The sequence below is a fragment of the Manduca sexta genome, chromosome 24 (assembly GCF_014839805.1).
Source record: "Manduca sexta isolate Smith_Timp_Sample1 chromosome 24, JHU_Msex_v1.0, whole genome shotgun sequence".
NCBI classification, from domain to species: Eukaryota; Metazoa; Arthropoda; class Insecta; order Lepidoptera; family Sphingidae; genus Manduca; species Manduca sexta.
In genome coordinates, this window is record NC_051138.1 from 2,605,712 (window position 1) to 2,633,224 (window position 27,513).

The following is a 27,513-nucleotide window of genomic DNA, read 5'->3' on the forward strand; positions in this document are numbered from 1 at the left end:
AGACGAAGTCAGCGCTTCCCAAACTATAGGCCGCGAGACACTGGTAGGTCGGGAATAAGGTGATCTCAAAAAGATATATATTTAAATATAATGATTTTGGGCCAACAGCCGGGCGAACTATAGTAGGTGAGAAAACTAACTAAAATTCTTAATGAACAGCACACCTTGTATGCAATTATTTAGAAAAATGACTTCATGACAGCCAAGAGGTGAGTCCAATTTGGAGGATTTTAGTAGATGGGTTGCAGTGCAGTCAAATCAAGTTTGAGAAATTTACGGAGAAACTAGGAATAGATAACTTAATGCAAACTGAGATACGAAGTTCTAAGCTAAACAAAGATGGGAACGGTTTGCGTCTAGACTGCTGCCGTTTGCTGATGTAATCTCCGCTAGATCTAAATAGGGCTGAGTCGTACTACTAATATTTGCGTTAGTCTTAGCTACAGTCAGCCACAATTATGAACAAATTAAAATTGCACTTCTTAGTTACGCATCTGCCAACCCCTTCGGGAATGAAAGGCATGAGTGTGTGTTTCTATGTGTGTGTTATTTTATCCAAATCTATTCAGCAATAATATTACTATTACTTATTCTCAAAAGAGCGGCGATAGCATAATTCGGTGTGGAACGGACTGGCAAGAAGAATATCCACAGGTTCAAATCCCAAGGGCACACACTCCTATGACTTTTTTAGAAATTATGTGTGTATTTGTGAATTATGGCTTGCTTTAACGGTGAAGGAAAACATCGTGAGGAACTGCATACCTGAGAGTTCTCTATAAGAATTTTGAGGGTGTGTGAAATCTACCGATCCGCACTAGGCCAGCGTGGTGGACTAAAGCCTAATCCCTCTCAATAGTAGAAGAGGTCCGTGCCCAGCAACAAAATACAAATATAATACTGGGCTGATATTATTATAATACAAAAATTCTATTTACAATCTAAGGAGATCGTTTAAGCTGGTAATAATGAGGCTGCATAAACGATGTACCATATTGCACTATATTGCAATGTTTCGCAAGCACCAGAAATGTTAGACCCCTCAAATAGAAGCCTTGAAACACGGACATTCGCCGCTCACCAAATCTATTTGTATTTATTGCAACTTCTCGTTATAGAAAGTAATACTTACATTTTAGATTACTATATATATATATATATATATATTTGAACCACACCTGAAGGGAAAGGACTTTAACCCTAGAAAGATAACCTACGTCGATTAGACGTAATCGATTTTGAAAAATCGATATAACTCGCATGAATTTTACACCACGGCACTGGCCATTCTAGCCAACTCAGTCGACCCACGGAGCTTGCAGTGAACACCTGTGTCGCCCAGGTAAGTGCAATACTTTCGTCAATATTTACCTACCGTACGTCGAAATGACGTATGGTTATCTTTAGTGTGAGTTTTTTTTTCATATTTGTGGAAATATGATTTGCAATTTGTAGTGATAATAAATGGACACTTTTTCACTATATTTTCCTCTGTTTTAGGCCATAATAAAATATCACAATGACATCACAAAAACGTCTCGAAGATCTAGAAATATATCGGTTATTACAAGAACAAAGTGATGAAGAGTCTCAGGAGTCGAATAGCGAATTTGAAGATAATCTATTGGAAGATGAAGTTCAGAGTGATGTCGAGGACTGTGAGTTGAGTGCTCCACTACTGGAAAACCAAATAGATACTGAGAATATTCCTGAAAGCCTTGAAAGAACTCCCTCTGCTGTGCCAAACTTTATTGTCATGCCACAGCGCCAATATCTCAGAGGCAAAAACGATCATCGATGGACGGCTACTAAAGGTAGAACTAGTGGCAAGGTATCATCTTGTAATATTATTCGGACATCTAGGGGCCCTATTCGGATGAATAAAAACCTTAACGAACCTTTGGAATGCTTCAGTATATTTATTACTGACGACATAGTAGAGGAGATAACAAAATGGACCAATGCTGAAATCCAGCTGAAAATACAAATACCTAATGTGAAAGCAACTTTTAAACCTACATCAAGCGATGAAATTCGAGCTCTTTTAGGCATACTGACCCTAACAGCTGCTATGAAGGATAACCATTTGACCACAAATGAGCTTTTTGATTGCTCGTATTCAGGCAACAGATATGTTGCTGCCATGAGTAGAGACAGGTTTGACTTTTTGATTAGATGTTTGCGGATGGATGATAAAAGTTTACGTCAAGAACTAAGGGCTACTGATACATTTGTTCCGATCAGAAAAATTTGGGAGATCTTTATAAACCACTGCCGATCTAACTACATCCCTGGACCGTATGTGACCATCGATGAACAACTTTTAGGGTTCCGGGGTCGGTGTCCCTTCCGCATGTACATTCCTAATAAACCCAATAAATACGGGTTAAAAATTGTCATGATATGCGACAGTGCCACCCGTTATATGATTGACGCAATGCCATATTTAGGTAAATCTACACAGACTAATGGGTTACCACTTGGTGAATTCTATGTGAAAGAACTCACGAAGACAATTCACGGAAGCAATAGAAATGTCACCTGTGATAATTGGTTCACATCAGTCCCTTTAGCAAAAAACTTGCTAAAGCAACCATACAACTTGACTTTGGTCGGCACAATAAGATCCAATAAACGGGAAATACCTGAAGAACTGAAAAAAGCGCATTCCAGGGCTGTAGGAACGTCCATGTTTTGTTACGATGGGCCATTGACGCTAGTGTCGTATAAACCTAAACCAAATAAAATAGTTTATGTGCTGTCATCATGTGATGAAGAAGGGACGGTTCATCCTACGACAGGAAAGCCAAGTATGATTCATTTTTATAACGAAACGAAAGGTGGCGTGGACACGTTTGATCAAATGTGTTCGTCAATGTCTTGTAGTCGCAAAACCAATAGATGGCCCATGGCCATGTTTTATGGGATTTTGAATATGGCGTATATAAACGCGTATATTATTTACTGTGATAATATGCTATCTAAGAAAGAAAAACCCCTAGGGCGAAGATTGTTTATGAAAAAATTGAGCAACAACTTGATTACCCCGTGGATGGAGACCAGGCAGCAAGTGCCTACTTTGCCGACAAACATAAAAGAAAAGATTGCTGGTATATTGCCAAAAGACAAGCTGAGTCTTTAATACATGAAGAAGGTGAACCTGAGCCAAAGAAAAGAAAGTATTGTGCCTTTTGTCCATCAAAAATTAGACGGATGACAAAATCAATTTGTGATAAATGTAAAAATCCCATTTGTGGAGAGCACAAGTCTAGCGCCTGCCCTAAATGCCTTTGAAGTCAAAATGCCTGAATTTCTTTATTTACTAGAGTTGTTTATATTATAAAAAGTATATAAAGTAGATTTTTAAAAGGTTATTCCAGCAATTACAAGACTGATTAAGAAGTTCCTGCATGTCTAAGTTTTTTAAGGTTAAAAGTACCATGTTTAAGTATTTAAATTTTTTCCTAATAAAAAGTTATGTAAATCTATATGTTTTTCATTTATCTTATATACAATAGAATATATTAACAATAACAATTACATATATAAACATAACATATACATAATCGAAAATATGATCACTCAAAATCCATACGTCGAAATGACGTATGGTTATCTTTAGTGTATAGTGAAATATGGTTATCTTTCTAGGGTTAAATACTGGAGATACTTACTTTACTTTTAATGAAACCATAACTGCATTCAGAAATATATACATTTCTTGCCTCTTATTTATTAAAGATACCGTTAAGCAACCATACAGTACATATTTAATACGAAGCCATTCGCTATAAGAGCGTATATGGGTATCTACAACTTACATAAAAAATTAATATATAGACATAAATAATATGGTACTAAGAGTAATGCAGAAAATACTAAAATAAAAAAAAAACTATAAATAATTCACTCGGGTGGAGCCGTAAACAAACACTTTTTAAATTACACATCAAAAAAACCTTAAACCACTTAGCAACTAATTTATTTTCGGACATCATTTAAAAATCATTAATTTTAAAATCCTTATTAGCTTATTTTACTGCCCCTAACCTCCTCTTCGTACACATCACAAAACGTATGGCAACGAACCATGTCTAAAACGAACATTGTGGCCAAATTGGCCTAGAATTACTGTAATTTTCGGTGCTATTACCACTGGCTGGTGATTACAGCTAGCTACTTCTAAATTTGGTGTGAATAATGTACCAAATACCTTGCTCGTAAACACTATAATTTGATGGGTCATGGTGTTATTAAACCCACCATCAGCACCTCCAGCACGAAGATATGCGTTGTCGTATCGTTTGTGTAATGATTCCGTATAAGTCAGATATTAAACAGTATAGTTAGTTAACAGGATGTCAGGACATTAGTACTGCAAAAGTTATAGTTAGTTAACCGAACATTAAGTCCTTTATGTTCCAAAAGTTATTACTAATCTATCTATATATATAAAAATGAATCCCTATTTCCCTTGGTCACGCCATCACGCGTGAACGGCTGGACCGATTTCACTTTTTTTGGTGTTTGTTTTTATCAGGGGAAGGTTCTTATGAAAGAAAAAAATCAAAAACTTGCGCGGAAGATTAGAAAATTTAAGAAAACTTAACGAAAATATTTATTTTATATAACTGTCAATTGTTTGAAATAATTGTCAGCGATTGACAGAATGCGCGCTGCAAATTCATAGTTAAGACGGGACAACGTCTGTCGGATCAGCTATTGGTAATAAATTATTGTCTTATTTGAAATGCCCGTGTGAGAAAATGTCACAGCGTCCTTCGATATTAATATAAAAATAAAATATTTACATATGCCAATATGCGGATTAAAAACGTACAAATCGATATTGGTATTTTGCTATTTCACGGTTGAGTAACCATCGCATGAACGCAAAATTTTTGGATGACAATCTTCTCAACGTCCACTCTATATAATCTTAGAACTTATTAATTAAGGTACATTTTTGTACAGTTTGAACAACGCCCCTTTAACGTATTTAGGACTAAAATACTGCAGCGTGAACTTTGTGGTCGTGTTAACTTCGAACAGTAAATCGTGTAACCATAGTAATAATAAACGAAATTGTATCCTCAGAACAACTAAAGCCTATTCAGCAGTTCGAATGTCTTTTTTTAACCGACTTCAAAAAAGGAGGAGGTTATCAATTCGACGTCAATTTTTATTTTTATTTTTTTGACGTTTAGTATTGTCAAACGACACTAGAGAAATACGAAAATTAACTTCTCTGTTAAGATTTGAGACCAACCATTTTACATCGTTGGTTATTATATTTCTTCTTGAGCTGGCAATTCTCTCTCTTTGCCCCAAACGTAACTCGTGAACACGCATTTTTATTAATACACACTTTTATATTATCTAAAACGTTCCTGGTTTATTTAATTGCGTCACAAAAATCTTCATACTGAACACGATTACTTTGCTATAATGCGTAAGTTCCTGCTAGGAGTCGACACGAATACTACTACAATGCGTAAATTTTGCTGGGGTAGTAGTTTAGTAGGGTTTCATGTAGTCATAGATTTTTATGCTACTAATTGCCTTCAGAGTGGATTAGATTAGAAGAAACCTGCAAAATCGATATCTGTAAGCAATTTTTACCCTATAAACTGCCATGACAAGCGAATTAATGAATTCTGCAACTTGCAAGTCTTGCCGTATGTGCATTTGTCTAGAACTATTGATATATTTCTTCTATTTTAAACGCATCTGGAACTTCTTGTGTATATAACTTAAATATTTACAAAATTTAGCATTGTGGTAAGTGACATAATTAATCAACACCCCATTATTTGAATACATTGCATGGTACTGCATAGTACACTGCGCTCATTATGCTGCAACATATTTATAAGTTTTGTACAGTAATTGGCTAAAAAGGAAATATTCCTAAGTAAGCGTTATTTGCAAAACTCATATTTATTCCTAATTTAGCAATATTAGGTCCAAGCTAGCCGTCCTAATAAAGTAACCAAAGCCAGTGCTAGACTTTCATAATCCTAAGACTGATTTAAATTCTAGACTTAGTACTTTCAAAGTTATGAGTAACTTTATAGTCTGCTTCAGATAGATAAAAGTTTTGTTTCTAATATTTGTTAGTGTAGCAGATTTGGTGAACAATGTTTTATTTTTCTAGCTACATGCTTGTTACCATGTTCATGTTGGGAAATAAATTACATATTTATGATGAAATTAAATTGCAATAAATTTATCAAAACCCTTATTTTGTTGAGCTTTTCCGTCTTATGATATGATGGAACATAGGCGAGTCAAATCATTCACAAATCCCAAACCAAATTTTTTTTGTTATTGCCTAAGTGGGCAAACTACCAAGCGATGATTGTAAGCGATGAAATTTGTTTTACAAGTCGAAGAACTCTAATAGAAATGATTGTTCCTGTTTTCTCAATTTTGAGTTAAGTGACCTAGGATTTGAAAATAGAACTAAATCCTAAATTAAATTCTATAGACACAGAGACAATAATATACCCTTTCAAAAACAATACCCAACAATCACTCAGCCAATAAATAAACTGCCTAAAGATCGTTTTAACATACATTGTAGTATACGTTATATGCTGGTGGTAGAATATATTTTATATCCAGATAGCGACTACCATACACCCTTGTGTTTGTGTATGGTGTGTTAAAACCCAATAGTGGCCCACGTAAGTGTTGCAATCCGGGATAAGCCTGTGTATATCCGGTTCCGATAGGCCGACATAATTGTGTCGATTGTCAAGGGGTAATCATGTCTCGTCAGTCGACATTCTATTGGACCCCACTCCACTGACCATTAGTTGCAGTGGACCGTATAAAAAAAAACCTAGTAATAACCTCAAAAGATACAGACCTTTAAAGGTCCATAGACATATAATAGAACCCCAATAACCTATACATATTCTTGGATACATACCCTCGTTAAATATTAAATTTAACATTAATTAGTATTCAGTTTTGTTATGCAAATCACAATGTTAATTGCTGATCGTATCAAATCTTCCTCGGATACAAATCAGATGTAATAAACTGTTTATTTTCGGAGGCGCCAGGTTATTGTCGGTATTTAGTGAAAGTATGTTAATGATACCAACATTTTTAAAAGGAGATTCAGAGTTGACCCTAGTTTTCCCAAGTTATTATCAGAGATATAAGTAAAGTAAAGTATTTTGTATTGAATCCCACCTAGCCGAATTTCGGCCACAGCGACCAATCTCAACGGAGATCAGCCAGGTACGCAGGATATATTATAGTGCACAAGTGTGCGCAATACACAGGTGTACTCTCTGTTCCTTCACTCACATAGTCCGGTGAGACGGCGACTTTATATTATAAACTATGTAGGTGTTAATAATTTCACGATCATGTACATTCTGGTTTTTCAGAATAATTTTATCTAACATAGTTTATGCCATTTTGTTTTTTACACGTGAAGCGTAAAGTGACCCTTCTGCACCTGATGGTTAATCAAGCGGAGTTCAATAGAATGTCGACTGATGAGATATGATTACCCCTTGACAGTTGCTACAATTATGCCGGCCTATTGGAACCGGGTATACACAGGCTTATCCCACAACGTAACACACTTACGTAGCCCACTATGGCGGGTTTTAACCCCTTGTGTACGGTGGACGCTATCTGGACGAATATAAAATATATCCTACCACTAGCACCATTATGCTATTTACATACGTAAGCTCACGCCTTATACTGAAGGAATAGAAATGGAAGGAATAGAGTTAATATTCGCCAACAGTTACCTACAATATTTTAGGGAAATGAGACAAAATTTTAGTCTAAAGAAAACAAATGCATTAAACAAAAACCACATATTTATGTATAATAATGAAAAATGAAACTAGAAAACAACATTCACTCAACGGCATTAAATTCTTCTCAAAAATAATCATTTCGCTTTCCACATGTTACGCCTACGCATACAAAAACACGCTTGTTTTGGTAATCCGCCATATATTATGCATTATATTCGTCCTGTTCTCGTTTACGAATAACTTATCAAAGGAGTATAAAGCTCCATTCATTTATAATGAGCATGAGTGGAACATGTGTGCTTTAAGTTGTTATTTACTACGGAGTTTTTCTTTAATCGCTGCTTACTGAATACTTAATTATTTACAAACGTTTTATACATTTTGAGGCTTCTTTTTCGCAGGCTGTAGTGGCATGCAAAACTTGGGTTTTTCTAACTTTTTGAAAGTCCATATCGGACACAAATTGCAGGCTCTGGGCTGATATTAAATAGAAAAACATAATACTGCCCGACTCGAGCTTTGAATACGAGATGTCGAGTCGTACTAAGCACGAAAAGAATGTTACTACCGAAGCAGTCCGTACTTAGTAGCAGCAAGTCGTAAAAATAAAGTAATTTACCCTTTCAGCTAAGTGCTTGAATGTTGCTTAACGTGCCGTATATCATTGTCTGGTGACCTGCACTTTACTTTGTGGCTATATTAACCAATTCTAGAACGATATATTCACAAAATACAAACACCTATCCAGTCTGCAGCATCATATGATCAAAGAAATTAATTATTATCCAAAAATAAGAAACGAAAGTAGGAGAATCACATAGTCTTTTAAAAATTGCAGTCAAGGAAATTGTTAGCTATCAAAGATTATCAAAGAGACGTTTAGAATCCTTCAAACTGGATTTACATATGATTTTCAGGCCCGACAGTCGAGTATACAGCAACGTTCCATTTCTAAGCTACGTCATGCATAGTTAATTTATTTATTTTTATACATAGTTATTAAAAACAAACTTATTATTGAAATTATTTTTTACGAATGAGCCCATTGCAATAAAGAAATGCAACTAAAAGGTGCAAAAAATGCTTTAAATAAATAGAAAGACAGGACTAATACCTACATAAATTAATATTATTTTATTCTTTCCTCTTCCTTCTGCTGGAAATAAGCCTAAATAAATATTGAGAGTGTGTAGGCCTCCGTCCTCTACGCTAGCCTAGGGTACATTAGCAGACTTCATAACATACCTCCGAAATTCCTGAGCAATAATTGACACATGCATGCAGGCTGCTTCTAACATGTTGGTCTGTAATTCTTTAAAGGAGACCTATCATCAACAGTTGACTTCCAAAGGCTGAATATGATGATTATGGCTAATAATACACACGTGACTTCGAAAGGGCAAAGGATACGTCGGTTTTGGAACCCCAACATTCGTCTCGGCAATCTGCCCTATTTCCAAGCTAGTATCCTGTAGGATAGCTGTAGCTTTCATTGACCTACAGGCATAAATCAACCAGTATCTTTTCTATATTTTCTAAGAATCCGTCATGGCAACCGTTCAAATACCTGCACTAAATGGTCGAGCGCCGGAAGTAAAGAAATCTAGCTTCCGCCAGCGAGACGTGTTCATTATCTGTGTCAATGACAGCCAAGTAAAGACATAAAGGTTTTTTATATGAATAAATTGTCATATGCAAGTGTTAGTCATTGGCTATTCTTCTTCCTTCCTATTTAATTTAATTTTAATATTTAATTTAATTAATGTTTTGAGACTCTCTTCCTTACATCGCACTAACTGTACACTAAACTAATAAGAATAAAATAATTCAGTTCATTGCGATACTTTTTATGTAAATATTAAATTTTAATTACGCTTTAGATACTTAAGTAGGTAATGAATTTACATTGTAGCCCGAGACATCAAAAGTGAGACATCTTTGTGGCTATAAAAAGGTTGAGTACGGATCTATAAGAATAGCTGATAAAATTTTGTTAATTAGCCATGTGGCTTGTAAAATTCAACTTCCTTAGGGAAATAATTTCTTATTACTCATCTGTATTATATGGAACTTGTTTGAAAAGTCAGTATAATGGCTTTTTAAATAGAATTGTTAATTTTGTATGCGGACACGACAAAGTGACAACACTTCACCTGATGGTAACTGGAGTGGGGTCCAATAGAATGTCGACTGACGAGAGATGATTACCCCTTGACAGTCGACACAATTATGCCGGCCTGTTGGAACCAGGTATACACAGGCTGAGCCCTAGACGCGACACGTACGTAAGCCACTAAGGCGGATTTAACACCTTGTGTACGGTGGTCGGTATCTGGGCTGATATAAATATATCCTACCACTAGCAAAATTGATTCAATTAATTCATATTCGTAAATAGAATCTAAATGTCGATTGGTTTTATGCATTAGCTTTTTTGTTTGTTTATGCACTAGATTCATTTTCCTTCAAAATAAAGTGTAGTGACACTGATTACATACAGCTGACTAGCAACATAAAGCTCCGCCATTTGAATACCAAAGAGCTCTAAGATCCTAAAGTATAGGTAAATTAACCTTTGCTCGCGGCTTTGCCCGCGTGTAGAAGTTTTCTGGAATAAAAGTCCCGTTATATATAATGATTTCTTATGTTTACGCGAATGTTAGACATTGAAATAAAAACTAAAAACTATTTAAACCGCGATAAAATCCGTTTAAATAGTTTTTAGTTTTTATTTCAATCCCGTTATATATTTTCCCGGGACACTAAGTGGCCTATAACCTTCCCAGGGTCTAAACTATCTCCAAACCAAATTTCATATAAATCCGTTGAGCAGATTTTGAGAAAATCGATAACATACAGACAGACAAAAAAGAGAATTTGTTTTATAATATGTATAGATGTCATTTGACGGTACTGATTCGAAAGATTTCCTTATCGATGATAATTCTTTTTGAACATAAATAATTTTGGAGTTAATACTCTCTTCTTACTATCAATATATGTAATAATATAAATAAGAAACTTCTAGAAAAAAGTCAACCATGCTATAGTCCCTTCGAAATTTTCAAACTCTTTAACATATGTAAAACACACCTGACATTTTATGTGTATCAGGTGACTCCAACTTTGAATATTAACATAAAAATTAGTTAACATAAACCAGTTTCCCGTAGTATTGTGTCATCTGCAATACTGTCAAGGGCATCAACAATTTATGGATTTCACATATTATTAGAAATGAGCATAATATAAATATTAATTATATCAAATATTACGTCATCGAACCGTAAACATGTTTTAGAAAGAAAACGTTTTTCTAGAACACAACCAATTTGTGTGGTTTTTAGATACGGTAGTATACATTCGATCCTCCAGGGAATAACGTCATAGATAAACACCAATTATTTCCTGATCTGTAAACCACATCCTGAATATACCTATTTCCCGCATACCTAAAAAAATAACCAATAAAAAATACTGAATCTAAACAAAATGATTTCTTATGTTAACACCAATGTTAGTCAGCGAAATAAAACTATTTTTATGATTTTATCGCGATTTTACTATATTATATTTTTCTCCCGACATTTCGAAGACTGCAGTCTTCATGGTTACGGAGCGGCCTCATTGATCCGCGGAAAAAACTCTGAATTCGTTAAACTAAACAATACATTTTCTCTTGTTACAGGAAGAAAACATAGCACTCCGGTTAATAAAACAACATGCAGAAGAAGAAGCGGAAAGTAGTCCTGCGTCCCCGGAAGAGACGTACGGCACGGGAAGCACTGGCAGGGCGTACTTCGACGAGGGGGGCTACGTGGCAGGGGGGGCCAAGGACCAAGACCCCTACGTGCGGAACCGGTTCAACCAAGCCGCGTCCGACAACCTACCCAGTAATAGAATCGTGCCTGATACTAGGAACGCTATGTGAGTCTGGAGTTGGTGGTTTTTGAAGTAAAGGTAGTAGATGATAAAGTAGTAGATGAGGGATGGTGTGTCACCCGCTATGTGAGTATAAAGTAGGGGGTTTTTGTAGTAGAGATAGTAGGTAAGCAAGTAGGGTCACCTGGTGGCGAGTTATAATCGTCGCCCATAAGTATCCATAATAGGACATAATTACTGTGAGGACGTAACCTTTGTAGGCAGTATGTGAGCGTCCCACAATAATATGATTATTAATGAATAAAAGATTATTACGAGTAAAACATAATTACATCACTTAACACTCTGCGAGCGACCATGCTCCGTAGCATTGCGCTTACATAGCATATTAGCCGTTACATTACTGTTTTAATGACAGAAATTTGAATAAGGCTACACATTTTGGTCCATTTTTTAATATCAGAATGTTCTTATTTTTCTATTTTAGGTTCAAGAGCGTATTTAGAATATGAACCGCGCAGTTTTGGATATTATTTCCAAGCCAGATAATAGTCATATGATCAGCTAAAATGTAATATCTACGAGAGTCTATGTGTAGCTATAACTATTAAATTATAATAGAACCTCCCTCGCTATTTCATTCCTATACATTTCTCTAAACACCTACAACAGTTATGCAAAATAAATAGATATTAATTCATACTTCAATGTTATGCACAACATTCCATCACCTCTGCTAACAAAAGGACAATAAAATCCAGTAGCTAACTAAGCTGGAATCTCATTAAAACGAGACATTGAGTAAGGATGCTGGGTCAGAGGTCCGAGGTGAGGTCACGCTGGTTCTTATTACGCGAAAAGAGGTTAAATTTACGGGTGAAATATTAATAATAGGTTATAAAGAGATGGTCCGAGATACATTGCTGCGTGGTGTGTAAAATTCTGGGGATTTTTCAGATTAATTTTATATGCACGATATATATGATACCTGTGGAATTTCTTTAATCCAAATTAATAATAATAATAATATCAGCCCTGTATTATATACTTGCCCACTGCTGAGCACGGGCCTCCTCTACTACTGAGAAGGATTAGGCCTTAGTCCACCACGCTGGCCTAGTGCGGATTGGTAGACTTCACACACCTTCGAAATTCCTATAGAGAAATTCTCAGATGTGCAGGTTTCCTCACAATGCTTTCCTTCACCGTTAAAGCGAACGATAAATTCACAAAGAATACACACATGATTTTTTAGAAAAGTCAGAGGTGCGTGCCCTTGGGATTTGAACCTGCGGACATTCGTCTCGGCAGCGTTTATAGCGACGATAGCCTAGTTGGGAGTGGAATACAAATTAACAAGGACTATATTAATTAAAGTTATCTCTATTGCATTGAGGATTATTATAAGGCCTTATTTACAAGATATTTAAGTAGTTCATTTTTTAAACTCATTTTATAGGAAACAGATCAAACGATCAAATGGGCCACCAAAAACTTAACGATATCCAACATACGACCTAAAAATACCCATAATACCACAATATGATCAATGCATATAGAAAATATTAATATTTTCATGTCTTTTTGCTTTCTCTATATCTATAATTATATTACAAAGAGGAAAAGTTTGAGTTTGTAGGTAGTTATCTCTGAAACTACTAAACCGATTTTGAAAATTCTTTCACTAATAGAAAGCTACTTTACTTCTAAATGCTATAGGCTTGTATCCCGGAAAAATATTTCGTAAAACTTTATCACGCAGGTGGAGCCGCGAGCAAAAGCTAGCTTGAACATATAGTGTAGGCAAATATCTTAATAATACGGATAACGAGCGCCTTTGAGATGCATTTACCTATCACGATTCACAGTAAATTGTAGAATCGTGAGTTAAGTCGGTTAATGGCATGACTTCTTCAGGATGTTGTTATAAATTATGTCTATAGAACCACTCCTTGTGGTTAATGACGATACACGTGGGAGGTTTTCATAATAGCTATTGTTTATTTAACAATCTTTTAGAATCCTATAAGGATTACCTAACAAACAAAAAATTTATATTAATATTATTTAGTAAAATTTAAAATGTATGTCATCTAAAATATAAAACACGAAATAAATTTTCTAAATCCATGCAATAATATATAAGTTACAAAACTTTGAAATTTTGTTGTGGGAGTCGCGTCAAATAACAATAATAGTATATATACTGTGACGTTAGCGAATGTCACTGGCAATAATGCTGCGTGCGTGGGAAAGAGATAGCACACATACAGTATACACCCCTACTGTTAATCACAATACTTTAAATATGAATTACTACTTCATTTTTCCACCAATTTTTATTCCTATTTCACAGAAAAAATCTTTTTCGTATTATTTTTTGTTAGATAAAATAACATACAAAATCAAACATAGTTATCTGAAATATTACTGAGCATTAAGAAACTAAACATCTGTTGTTTTTTTCCTTATCAGGTGCCGTCTGAAGAAATACGACGATGATCTTCCTCAGACGAGTGTGATCATTACATTCCACAACGAAGCCAGGTCAACACTTTTACGAACTGTTGTCAGGTGAGAACATGGACTCCTTTTATATATTTTTTATCCTTTAGTCATTATTGTTGTCTTTTAGTTAAAATTGTTATTATTGTTTCCAACAACAAACGTGTTTCTTTCTTCTTCTTCTTTTACTATCCGATTCTATTTAAGAAAGCTCAATATATACCATTTATTCCCAAAGTGGTCCAGATGGATCCCCAGGGGTTCACAGGAGACGACGGAGATCTACGTTAGCGTGACTAAAATATAGGGCTTCACAATTCGTATGCGAGGGTCCACAAAAATTTATCTGGTTTTGATTAGAACTAAAATGTTTACTTGAGGCAGATAATATTTTAAGAAGCTCAGCGACTATTACATGAGTAAAACTTGCATATTCTGGGGAATATGGTAGAGATTTTGCTATAGGGGGTCCAACGGAACCAGGAAAATTTTTGAAAGTGGTCTATGGGAAAAAAGTTTGGAAACCTCTGACATATACGCACCAGTGGCATTGTTAATAGCCAATGCAACCTTTGCTGTCACAATAGTTTTGATTTAGTTGGAGGTTAAGGCTCGAAAGTCCTGAATTCGATTTGCACACTTGAAACATAATGTTTGACACATTTTTATCATAGGATTTTAAAGGGAAACATGTTAGCTGTATTGGGAAGTCCCTAATTCGATTCTCGCCTTACCCAATAATTATAATCTTAATTAACTCAACTTCTGTCGTATCTTAAGGGGAAATATATAAAAACCTGTAGAAGTATTATAATTATGCATCCTTCCTTACTTCATAAGTGTTATAGAGATTTTTTTTTATATTACATTAAAAAACAAAGCGAACATGACTATGACTAAATGGTCATACTTAGTCCATATAAAATTTAGACAATAGGTAATCTAGTCTAAACTCAAGTCAACGTAACGGTACAGGCACTTGATTTGACCCATCGGGCAACTGACGGCACATCATGTAATTTCTATACACAAAGATAACGCTTCACAAATCCGAATCTAGCCAAATATCCCGCTCTAGTTTCCGAAGTGCCTGTAATTATACGAACCCTGAATTTCTCCTTAAATGTTTTATATATTTGTTTTGGATCTCCCGTATAATTCTTATATATTGTTGCAGTGTGTTAAATAGAAGTCCAGAGCATCTGATCAAAGAAATCATTCTAGTCGACGACTTCAGCGATAATCGTAAGTATTTTTTTAATCATGTCCAAAATTATATAAATATAGATTATATTGAATATCGGCATGGCACCATTATGACAATATTTACTAGGTGGAATTAGTAGGCACATTCTAGTTCTATGTTTTTCTACTATGTTCTATTATTTATATTATATTATATTTTTCTAAGTTCCGCGTGAAAAGTTTTCTTAATATAAAGTCCCGCTTTATATTTTCCTGGAATAAAATGGCACCTATGTTTTAAGTTGGAGCTCCAGCAGTGTATTGGTGAAAACTGCATGCAATTCTATATAGGAGTTTTGGCGTGATGCGTGTGATATAGACAGACAAAAAATTTAAAATCTGTTGTTTTGGCTTTCTAAGACCTCTATATTCGTTTTTATTCAATATATTACACAGATATCTGCCAGTTACAATTTTATAATATGTAAACAAAATAACATTTAGAAAAAAAAATGTTTTCTCACAAATCAGTTTTTTAAGAAAATTAATTTCATTCAGAAACGACGAAAGATATATGATAGAATTTAGTAAAGTGGCAATCTATATTCTCTGCCTGTATCTATGGGATAGCAGCGTTATAATATGTATGTAAACGGCACTATGAAAGAGATAATGACTTACAAATTATTGTAAAGTGCTAATAAATAAAGATATAACAAATTATAGCATAATCTTAATTTGTCTTTGAGCGTTATTACGAAACTTAAATTTAATATAAAGTTTGTAAGAACTGTTTTGTTGAAATAATTCTTAAGTTTTATATAATAGTCCTAATAATACGCTAATAGTATTGAATCCATTTTTATTTTTTATTTAAGCCATATTCATTTCGTATTCTTCTTACCCATTATTCTTTATTCAAGCAAAATTCAATCTTATTTAAATATATCACACGTCTCATAAAGACGAAATTCCTTTGCTCACTGAACACCCGCAATGCCGAATATTCATGACGCAGTCGGCGATTAGAATAGCGTGACATTTAAATATTTGTAACAATCGATTAGTCGGATTTTAATTGGTCGATTAATTGTTAATCGGTTTGATGTAATCGATACACGTATACTTAATATTAATTTTATGTAGTTATCACACGTTGTGTAATTTGTTAAACTTAAGACTAACATTTACTTTTTATTAAGAAACTTCACTGGTGTAAAATTTCACTGGTTTTGAAATGTGAGAGTCCGCCTGGATAAGGACCACCGCAATGTCTATTTCTGCCGCTAAGCAGTGTATAGTCACTGTTGTGTTCTGGTTTGAAGAACACAGTAACCAGTGTAACTACTACACATAATAAGACTTAAGATGTCTGAGGATGGCGAGCGCAGTGGAATACCAAACAATACTTTGTAATTCAAGTTATTGGATGGTGTTTCTACTGTTTATGGGCGGTCGTGTCGCTTACCACCAAACGAAAGGCAACCTCGTCTCGTCATTCAAAAAAGGCCAGCATTTTTATTGGTCTCCTTGATTGACATATATTGGATTCCACTACATCACGTGCAGTCACTGTGGGATAAACTATTGAATACAAGAGGATTTACTTGTAAGTTGATTTCCCACATGCGATAAGATTCTTGAAACTATAAGAAAAATTAACTTTTTTATCGTAAGATCTTTCACACGTGGATAAGCCTATAATCGTCGTTGCTTAATGGAAAGGTCTATGGAATCTAAACAGGAGTCCTTGGGTTCGATTCCTCGATAAAAATCCCATTGTGTGCTTTTCAGGGATACAAAGTATCTGTTAATCCAAGCTATGGTCTAACCTTGTACCAAATTTCATTCAAATACGTTGAGCGATCGATATATATGTACTACGTGCTAGATCTGGCATTCCGTAGGTACACTCATTGTGTTCGGCTCAACTGTACTGCAATCCGTACACCTGAATTTGGTATGATTTCGACATTGACAGCGTGTGGTTATGAACGGAGTGGCGCTCATAATATAAGAACTCGAGTCTAACTGTACACTTGGATGCGAATAAAAAATATTAATAAAATAAGTAAAAATTTTTGTTGTTCAAGTGAATAAATAGGTTATAACAGTGACGTTTTGGTTGCCATTTTAGTTCAGATTTTGAACGAATAGTTTATATGGACGTTCGTGTCTATAGAATAAATGTCAATGCGTTCAGCAGTTTTTACGTTCACGTCTAAAGATCTTCACAAACTCTCAATAGTGATCGCCCATTAGTCGAAATTCGATCGTTGAATTAATATAATTGTAACACATTATATACATAAATATACATAAATTTGATTTTTCTGCATTCCATCCATTCCATTTTGAACTTTAAGTGCTTGACAATGCTTAAAAATGGTTAGAATTATTTGTCTTCGCGTATTAAATTATAGATTTAAAAAGTGAAATTATATGTGGCCATTGTTTTATATTCCTTGTAACTGTGTAAATGGATTTATTTATTATAAAAAAAATGTATACCCGGAAGTAACAGTACTTTATAACAGTATAATTATCATTTATATTCCATAAATAAATAAAAAAACATGTCAACAAATAAGTAGTAAGTAACTCTTTATTTTATATGTAGATCATAATTAATGTAGATTTTTTATAGTGGCGATAGCCTAGTTGACAATGGAACGGACTACCGCATTAATAACACCTCTACCATTTTCAATAACCCTGCTATATATTATGCACATTTTCGAGATATAAGTAGATGCTATATTTGTGACTATGACGATCTATATTGATATATGAGTGTATCAAAATGATATTTGAGTTGTTCTCCTTAGTTGATACTAAGGCTGTAAATAGATTAGCCCGGAGTCTGGAATTTGTACCCGATATGGCGATAGACTAGCCCCTATCACATCATGGGACGGAACACACTGGGCTAAAAGTGGGTGCCCTGGTTGCGCGTGTTTGCGTACCCTGCATATTTCGGGGATAAATGCGTGATGTGTGTGTGTAATCTATGCGAGATATATCTAGAGATTAACCACTGCAGTATAAAAAAAATGTTTGCGCTCTGTGAAACTGTGTGACCAGGTACCCAGTTTACTGTTTAATGCATTTTCCCATCATTATCATAATAATAGGTATTATAATTTAATTTCCCACAGTTTGTTTAAACTATTACTTTTTGAATAGAAAGTTAGCGGCATTAATTTAAAAAGATTTTATAACGCGTAAAAATAATAATAAAGTTTTAAAAAAACAATAAACCCTATTTCCTAACAGCCATTTTTAAATTACAAACGGACTATTTCATAAATGGACCAATCAGAACAAATATTTATGACATGCTTACAAATGACTCATTTTGATTGGTTCATCCTTAGAATCGGATTGAAGATTGAGATCGGAATCATATTGAAAACGGCTGTAAATAGATTAGACGAAGCGGCATACTATGTGACCATCAGACGAAATTCCTGCATCAACCACGCATCTCCATTACATAATTGAAATAAATTTCTCAATGCAAACAGCAATTTGTTACAAACACCTTTCGAAAGGAGACCGATCGTATTGCTCAACCGATGCGCACTTGTTACTTGCGATGCAGCCTCCGTACCACATGCCTATGTTAAGCAATCTACCCACAAAAGGCTTTTCCGTGAAGAAAGTTTTAGTTATTTTCTAACTTAGGTCGTGACTAGTAAACATGTTACTTTTTTGCATTATACAGGGTCAGTTTGACATCGCGTTACTAAATTAAACCTCATACTTATCTACTTGGAAATAACATTTTACAATTGGTTACTTGAGCCGTAGATGTAAAATAAAAAAAAAGTAAATTTCAAACAAAATAAATATTAATAAAAAGTAATTTTAATTTTACGCGCCCTAAAGCCACTATTACTACTCTAAGAGAATTCGTCGCAGCGGCAACATCATACCTTCAGTCAGAAATACACTCACGCCCGTGCCACATTCACATTAAACTACAAAATGATTAAAAGTCAGAAAACTAAAACCGGGATTTTTGGTGAAAATATTAGTTATTAATGGATGATTTTTGGCACAATGTCAGCAAATGTGGAGACGAATATGTGGTTTCATTTAGTAATGCAATGTCAACTGATTTTGTAACAAACAATAGTAGAGTTTTTTTTCTATTCTCTGATTGAAACTGTTATTTAAACTGATAGTAGAATAAAAAAAAAATGACTTAATCTAAATAATGTAATATTTTCATATTCAAATAAATTATTTCAATCCATTTCAAACTGGACTGTCTGCCGCCAGGATCGGCTTCGCCGTATTGCTATTAAACAAAGTTTAGACTAGCAACTTTTCGCAGCTAAATACTGCGCAAGTACTTCTACATTAGTTTTCACTAGCGGCAATATTTCAATAATAACCGCAAGTCCTGCAAACTTTGATATTGGAAGCGGTCTGTTTGCTATAACTGTTTACGCAGTAAAAATACTCCTGCGGAACATTACTTCTATAAGTTTTCTTGCTAATTTAAAGCCCGATTAGTGTAGAGCGCGTACTTGTTGATCGTGGAGTTCAGAGTTCGTTTCCAAGGTCAAGATTTTTTTTTTTTTATACACTATTCAGTGCGAGATTCAATTGCCCGATAAAGCTTGTCAATATAAAAAGATAAAAGATTAGCGTAAACAGCAGTTTTTCTACTCACTATCAGGCCAGAGTCGGGTATTTGTGCCTGATATGGCAATAGGCTCGACCCCTATCACATCATGGGTTCCGTCCCAGCCAATACGCGGGGGAAAATGGGTGCTCCAGTTGGGCCCCTGGTACTCTTTCGGGAATAAACCCCTTTAGAAATAAAGGTGTGATTGTGTGTGTGTGTGTGTGTATGTGTATACTATTCCATATTCTGTGATATTAATGTCTAACCTTTTGGCAATGAAGGCGTGAACTTTATTATAAAAACAGTTTATTAATTATAATTTATGATCACATATCATCTTCACAAGTTATCAGAGCCTTGAAGAACTAGTTCTGCAAACGGAACTAACCAGCTGTCAGTTATTGATTTTTATAATCATTAATCGCCATTATAATGAGTTTTACGTATTTTCCTATAATGGTATATACATCATGTTAACAATACAGAACTGCCTCAGTGGCGTAGTTGTATTGCTTGGTAGGAATACTGCTATGAGGTACAGGTTCAAATCCCGAGTCGGACAAAATGTTTTTGCGTTTTTCTGCCAAATATCAATGTGGAATTTATGTCGGATATGACGGTAGGCTAGTGGAGACCGTATCACATCATAGGACAGAACACACACGGCCAGTTGGGGCTCTAAGTGATAATAGTGTGATTACCTATCGGCTCCGCAAGTCCAAAAGAAGTTTCTTAGAATAGTATTGTATAGTTTTCTGGGATAAAAATAGCCAATGCGTTAAGCCTTGTAGTTCACATAGTCTATCAGCAAAATTACAATTTAATCTGTTCAACAATTTCATTGCTTACTTTTAACTCAACATCCAAAAATAAATGAATAAATATAAAATAACTAAATATTTAAATAAATAAATAAAATATAAAAATCTTACTAAGTCTTCACATTTTAAAATAGAAAAAAATTAAATGCCTTTATTATTAACGTGGTCATTAACTATGAAATTAATAATGTGCCTATCATCTACTATTTAGGTTCGGCCTTAGGTATTCGAGCGCCCTTCTCTTGACATTTTTATTAGATATGTGCGTGCCAGAATATGCGCGTAATTCACCATCCCTGAGGTAAGATAAACATTAAGAAAAGTATACTGTAATATTTAATTCTTCCCACAGCTGAAGACGGCGCAGCTCTTCGCGCGATCCGCAAAGTGCGAGTCATAAGGAACCCGAAGCGCGAGGGTCTGATGCGGTCCAGGGTGCGCGGCGCTGATGCAGCCACGGCGCCCGTGCTCACATTCCTCGACTCTCACGTGGAGTGCAACGTCCATTGGCTGGAGCCCTTGCTGCAGCGGATTAAAGAGGTTGGCTATCAAGAATTCAGACGTCTTCAAGTCTTATATTGACTTATGTACTCTATATTGTTAAGAGTAAGCCAAATATTATGTTGATAAGGAAGAAATATTTGAGTCTATCAACGTTCGCAAAGATTATGCCGACCTGTCTAACCCTAGCTGAATTTAGAAAACGACTCTTGAGATCAATTATTTATCCCAAAATTTTCATGAGACATTATACTGTTTTTTACAATAGTATCTATTATAGTTAATTGCCAGTCGGATGCAAAGTAGAATCCACATTTTTTATTATTCTTGCACGGCGAAGTGACTGCAGTACACTTGATGGTAAGCACGATGCCTTCCAGGTGTAGTATCGTTTGGCAATAGATAGCTATCTCATTCGACACAATCATGCCTACTATAATGCTTCTCCACGCTACGGCGGAAGGACCCAGGATTCTATCTAATCTACTGATACAACTTATTTCCTCATCAACTAATTAATAATATTTTACCGTACCAAAAAGCAAGACGTCGGTCAAACAAATACCCCGTGGTTAACTTCAAACATCAAAGTTCCGAGATGCAACGTTCCATCTTCCTTATAGAAATTGATGTTTGAAATGTTAGAATAGCATCCAAGTTTAAAGCTAAAAGCTATAACTAAACTATGGCTCGCTGTTATAACGAAGGATTCTCTCAGAACGTTTTAAACCGGACGATAAGAGTAATGACCATAAATCAGAAGGTCTGTTTTATCCATAATCCATGAGTTTGTCTTTATGTAGTTGCATAGATCTCCGTCTGACAGTAGAAAGGGCTACCATACATGCTTCAATCATAATTTATTTTCATCTCTCCTGTATATTTCTATATGTTAATATGTCAATCTACCGCCCGTCACGGTATTCGAATCCAGACCTCAGAGCCGCGTCGCACCTTACACGCAATAACCACCACAGCAGTAATCGAACTCATAATACTTAAGTCATACTTATATTTTACGCAACAATTGAAGTTTATTCATAACAGTAACGATACAAACATATAACGCTTCTTTACAAGTATTTCGCATACAATTTTCTCATAACTGCAAATCCATAACTTCTGATGTAGTTTGCGGAATGACATGTTGCAATCTAATACATTTATGCAACACCAAATGACGATCTAATAGCACCGCATTACTATTACAACGCAATAGCTGCTACATGCTATTTCATTTAACGTTATAAATAACAGTTATCGTTATTTTAGTAGCTATGATAGCTGGTAATGAAACTAAATCGTTTTAATGAATCATTACATTAAGTAATTGAGTTATCCATTTTTATTGTTATGTATTGTTTGGATTTAATGGGCTATAATAATAAGCGATATAATAACTGCATGTTATTTACAAGCATTTGCATAACAATAATGTAATTACGTAGTGTAATACGATTATAAATAATAATAAACATGTGTATTTATTAAACTAACAATTTTATTGCCGTTTTATGTAATTGAATGAAATCAATAATTTACTCGTTTTAAAGATACCTGACGGTTATGTTGGGGTCACCGATCTGACTGCCTCGGTGGCGTAGTGGTACTGCATGCGCGGTACGGCAGCGCTCTGAGGCCCTGGGTTCGAATCTCGGGTTGTGATATTTGGGTTTCTGCTCAGCATCAGCTCTGAGTCTGGAATCTGTGCCTAATATGGCGATAGGCTCGCCCCCTATCACATTGTGGGACGGAACATACTTGGCGAAATGTAAATGTGGTGCCGTGGTTGCGCCTTTGCATACTTCTTCGGGGATAAATGCGTTATGTATGTGACAAATTTTACAATCAACTATTAAGCGGTAATAAGAGATGCAAATAGGCAATCGCTGGTCATATATCACGCTTTAATATTACAATATTACTCTAATAATCAAAATCTGGTAATGCCCTTCCTCGCCGCAAATAATCGAAAGCCGGCAATTAATACCTTAGAGCAATAAGACAAATCGTCATTGTGAATTTATCGTTCGCTTTAACGGTGAAGGAAAACATCGTGAGGAAACCTGCGTCTGAGAAGTTCCACTGTAGGAATTTCGATGGTGTGTGAAGTCTACCAATCCGCACTAGGCCATAAATTACAAATTGACTCTCATTTTATTTAGAAAACGTTTGTATGGGAAATAGAAAAATGCTGTTTTGAGGATTTTCCCGGCAATTATTCAATTTTTCTCACCCTTTAAACCTTCCCTAGACCTCCACGAATAATTCAAGACCAAGATAAGATAAATCCGTTCAGCCGTTCTCGAGTTTTAGCGAGACTAACGAACAGCAATTCATTTTTATATATATAGATAGATAAATTTGTTTTTGTATCTAGTTCTTTGGACAGATCGACAGTGACATAATACAGCTCATTTTATTAAACCATCTCAATCGCTAACTTCGGATCAATCTCATGATTAAACCAATCAAAATTAATCATTTGTAAGGCTTCCAAAAACAAAGCTTATTCTGATTGGTTGATTTTAACTATCGATCTGAACGTAACTATTTGGATTAGTTACCTATTTCAATTAGTCTATAATAATGAACAATAACTATTTTAAACTGACCTACCTAGTATATGCTAGCCCAAACTATATGAAAGGCCAATGTAAAATAAACGCTATTAATGTCTAAATTGTTCATACACTCAGACTAAATCCGAGTCATCGAAAGCCGCTGAAGATGAAGTCGCCTTGCGCATTCACAGTTCAGAATCTGTGTACACACCAAAAACATCGCCTCACGCGATTGTCGACCCTCAGAACGCTGAATTTAAGAAGATGTCGAAAAAGGTGTAGCAACTTCAAAACTTGTTAATAAACATATATACATTTTGAAATGGAATAGAAGTACAGAAACATAATTTCAAAATCATACGTTCCTTATCCTTGCTTAGGATAGCATTCAGGTACTATTTGCTGGTGTTAGAATATTTGTACTCGCCCAGATAGCGACCATCGTACTAAGTGTAAATGCCGCCATAATAGTCCACGTAGGTATACCGTTCAGGGTCGACCTGGGATACGAACAGACCAACATAACTATGTTGATTGAAGAAGAGAGATCTTTCGCCTATCGAGACAATATAGATGCCAATCCATTTACAATGAAGTCATTTTCGCCCACAGGCGTTCCTGATGTCTTTATCTCGTATCGTAGTAATGGAGTTGGGGAACGTCCTTCGCCTATCCTACGTAGTGGTGGCAGAACTCCTACCTCGTATGCGCGGGGCCCTAGGTATTAAATCCAGGGGCATGCATGTGGACCAGCACGCTACGGAGTTCTTCATGAAGGCCAGGGACGAGAACTTTGTAAGTATGCTGTATAGAAGTAAACTGAGACATATAACCAGCAAAGTAGTGCTACAGGTAAAAGTTCCTTCCGATCATAATGATGGGAAAAGGAGCAGGCAAAAAGAAAATCGATCGAAGGAAAAAATCGTGGTTACGGAACATCCGCGAGTGGACGGGGATTGCAAACGCTGTAGAAATATTTCGTCTTGCAAAAGTCAAAAGAAGATATACTCAGCTGACTGCCAATCTTCACTAGTTGGAGAAGCAATACAAGAAGAAGAATCGATTCATAGCGTCACTTGTACGACGTCAGCGCCATTTATTTAAAATTCGGCTTATACAGCATTATTTCTCATGGAAGCAAATCATCGGGATAAAAGTAGCCTCTGTTTTAATCCAGCACATGATCTATACGTATGCCTTTCACTCAAATCCTTTCAGCTTTTTCTGTTTTTACTTCAAGACATCCAAACAAGGGGTGCAACGCAGAAAACCTCCACGCGTGTCCGATTGCTGTCGGTCCCTTATGGATACGTCCGGGGGGAAGGTCAGTCGTCGGGCCGGTGCACCCTGGGCACAGTCAATAATCTCTCCGCGGGGGGCGGGAAAGGAGGGATTGTTGGCTGTGGTTAACTTTCTGCCGGATGGGGTTGGGGGGATAGCCCTGATGGCCTCCCATATGGCGCTCTGCGCTAGCAGAGTCCATGATGGGAGGCAGGGAGAAGTACGACCACGTGGTCGAGTGGGCGTGGTCGATGCGGTCCTTGCGGCACTACTGCCGCAGAGACCGCACCAGTAGAGGACGCTTGCCCCTGAAATAAGGGGTAAGCAAGGGAGTAGTAGCGGGCTCGGTGTTCACTAACACTGTCACCGAGCTGGCGAATGGGGGAGTGGTCCCTCTTTCGCCGCCGCCAAATCTCGTAACCCCAAACATGATCAAGTGTCTCTGGCGTAAGCGTCAGACACACTTGATCTACGGGGACCGAGGGTTCACTGGCTTAACTGCCTGGACCGCGAGGAAGAAATCCTCTATAAAAATTACCCCAAATCCCCAAGCGGCGGCGCACCGTGAGGGGGTTGTAAGCTTGGCTAATGGGTAGCTTGATTTAGTCGCTAGTGCGAACCACAGTATTTTGAGCCAGTACACAAAGTTTTTACTCGTGGGAACAAAAATGGACACACAAATAAAAACCACAGACGCACAGGGGGAGGGGAAAGAAGGAGCCGGGAGTGATAGGTGCCGAGGAGGCCCACGTCCCGTAGGGGACAAACAGTCCGCCGAGGAATCGCGCGGGCGAACTCCCAAGGTGGGGGAACGTCCGCGTGATGAAGTCGCGGCCGAAGAGCGAACGCGGGGTGCTGGGTCAGACTCTGACTCAGCATCCAGCATGGTTAGCGGATGGAGCTCAGTCGCGGGCCCCAGATCCATGGAGGTCAAGACGGCAGCGGTGGAGTCATTCCGGAAGCGGAACAGATGCAGGATCGGGGATTCGTCCTCCGAGGGCGGCGGGGCAAAGGCTGCGTGCGTCGCTCCCCGGAAACGGGGTGGATCCCACTCCGCGTCTCACGGAGCGAAGGTGAAGGGTCGGGTCCTCAAAGAAGCGAGGGACAGCGGGAGGCTCGCCGAGGAGGGGCGGCACCCGATTGCCGCACGACCTCAAAGGGCCGAGAAGAAAAGGGCCAAATTTGAGGAGGTCGTGATGGCGGCGATTGCGAGTGTCCGCCAAAAGAAATTGCGGTCCTCGAAGGAGAAGGCTGCGCAAGAGGCCGCGGCCTCCATTATGGCGGCAGCAGCGGTCACGTTCTTGGAGTCGGAACCCGAGTCGGGTAACGAGGGGATGAGGGCTGATATCGCCCGGCTATCGACGGAGGTTGAGCGTCTCTCTAGGGAGAACGCGGAACTCAAGTCCAGCCGGGCCTCTGCCCTCGCTCAGTCCTCTCGTCCTGCAGAGACGCCTCCAGAGGTGAGTGCGGTGCAGCCGGCGGACAGGCAACTCGTGAGCCTGATACGAGAGGGCATCCGCCAGGAGATCGGTGCCCTCTCTGCCCGGTTTGCGGTTCTGGAGGGCATTGTCCTCCGGCCACCTCTGGCGGGCTCCAAGAAGGCTGCGTCCTACGCGGCCGCCGCGGCTCCGCAACCCACGCCGGGGACGTCCGGCCCGACGAGCCAAAGCTCAGGGCCATCTACGAGGCCAACGAGAAGCCGTCGCCGCCTCCGCCGCCTCCGCCTCCGGCCTCCCAGAGGACGCTCGCAGCCGATAAGCCCAAAAAGGCGAAGGCTGCGCGGAAAGCGGCGAAGCCGGCGGAGCTGGCAGAGACGGCTCCCCCACCTACTCTCTTGCCTGCTGGTGACGCCGGCTGGACAGTGGTGGGGGCTAAAGAGAGGACCCGACGCACGGAGCGGCGGAAGGCGCAGCGGCAGCGCGCCAAGGAGAGGAGCGTCGCCAATATGCTTCGCGCCCCGAAGTCCGCAGCTATAGTAGTCACACTACAGCCGGAAGCGGTAAAGAAGGGCGTGACGTACGCGGACCTCCTTTCCAAGGCAAAGGGGGTTAATCAACCCCGCGGAGCTTTGGGATTGCTGGGGGTTGCGGTTAAGAGTAACCGCAACCGGAGCCGAAACTCGAGCTCCCGGGAGCCAGCAGTGGCCCGGCCACGGACGCCCTAGCTGCAAAGCTACGGGCGGCGTTTGATGCGGCCGATGCTAGAGTGTCCAGACCCGTAAAGAGCGTAAGCTTGCGCATATCGGGTCTGGATGACTCCGTCACGGTGGAGGAAGTGGTGGCCGCCATTGTCGGGACTACGGGATGCTCAGCTGAAGAGCTGAAGCCGGGAGCCCTACGTCC

The 27,513-nt window shown here is 37.6% G+C and overlaps 1 protein-coding gene and 1 pseudogene across 1 annotated transcript in view; both read left to right on the plus strand.

The window, feature by feature from the left end:
- Window positions 1-27,513, plus strand: part of LOC115440647 (polypeptide N-acetylgalactosaminyltransferase 2) — a 148,387-nt gene that overhangs the window by 75,283 nt on the left and 45,591 nt on the right. The window contains exons 2-5 of the mRNA XM_037442183.1: window positions 11,482-11,720; window positions 14,151-14,249; window positions 15,358-15,425; window positions 21,178-21,365. Of these exons, the coding sequence (XP_037298080.1) occupies window positions 11,482-11,720; window positions 14,151-14,249; window positions 15,358-15,425; window positions 21,178-21,365 (594 nt within the window). The remainder of the gene's footprint in view (window positions 1-11,481; window positions 11,721-14,150; window positions 14,250-15,357; window positions 15,426-21,177; window positions 21,366-27,513) is intronic.
- LOC119190397 overlaps window positions 22,072-27,513 on the plus strand; it is a 35,961-nt pseudogene continuing 30,519 nt past the window's right edge.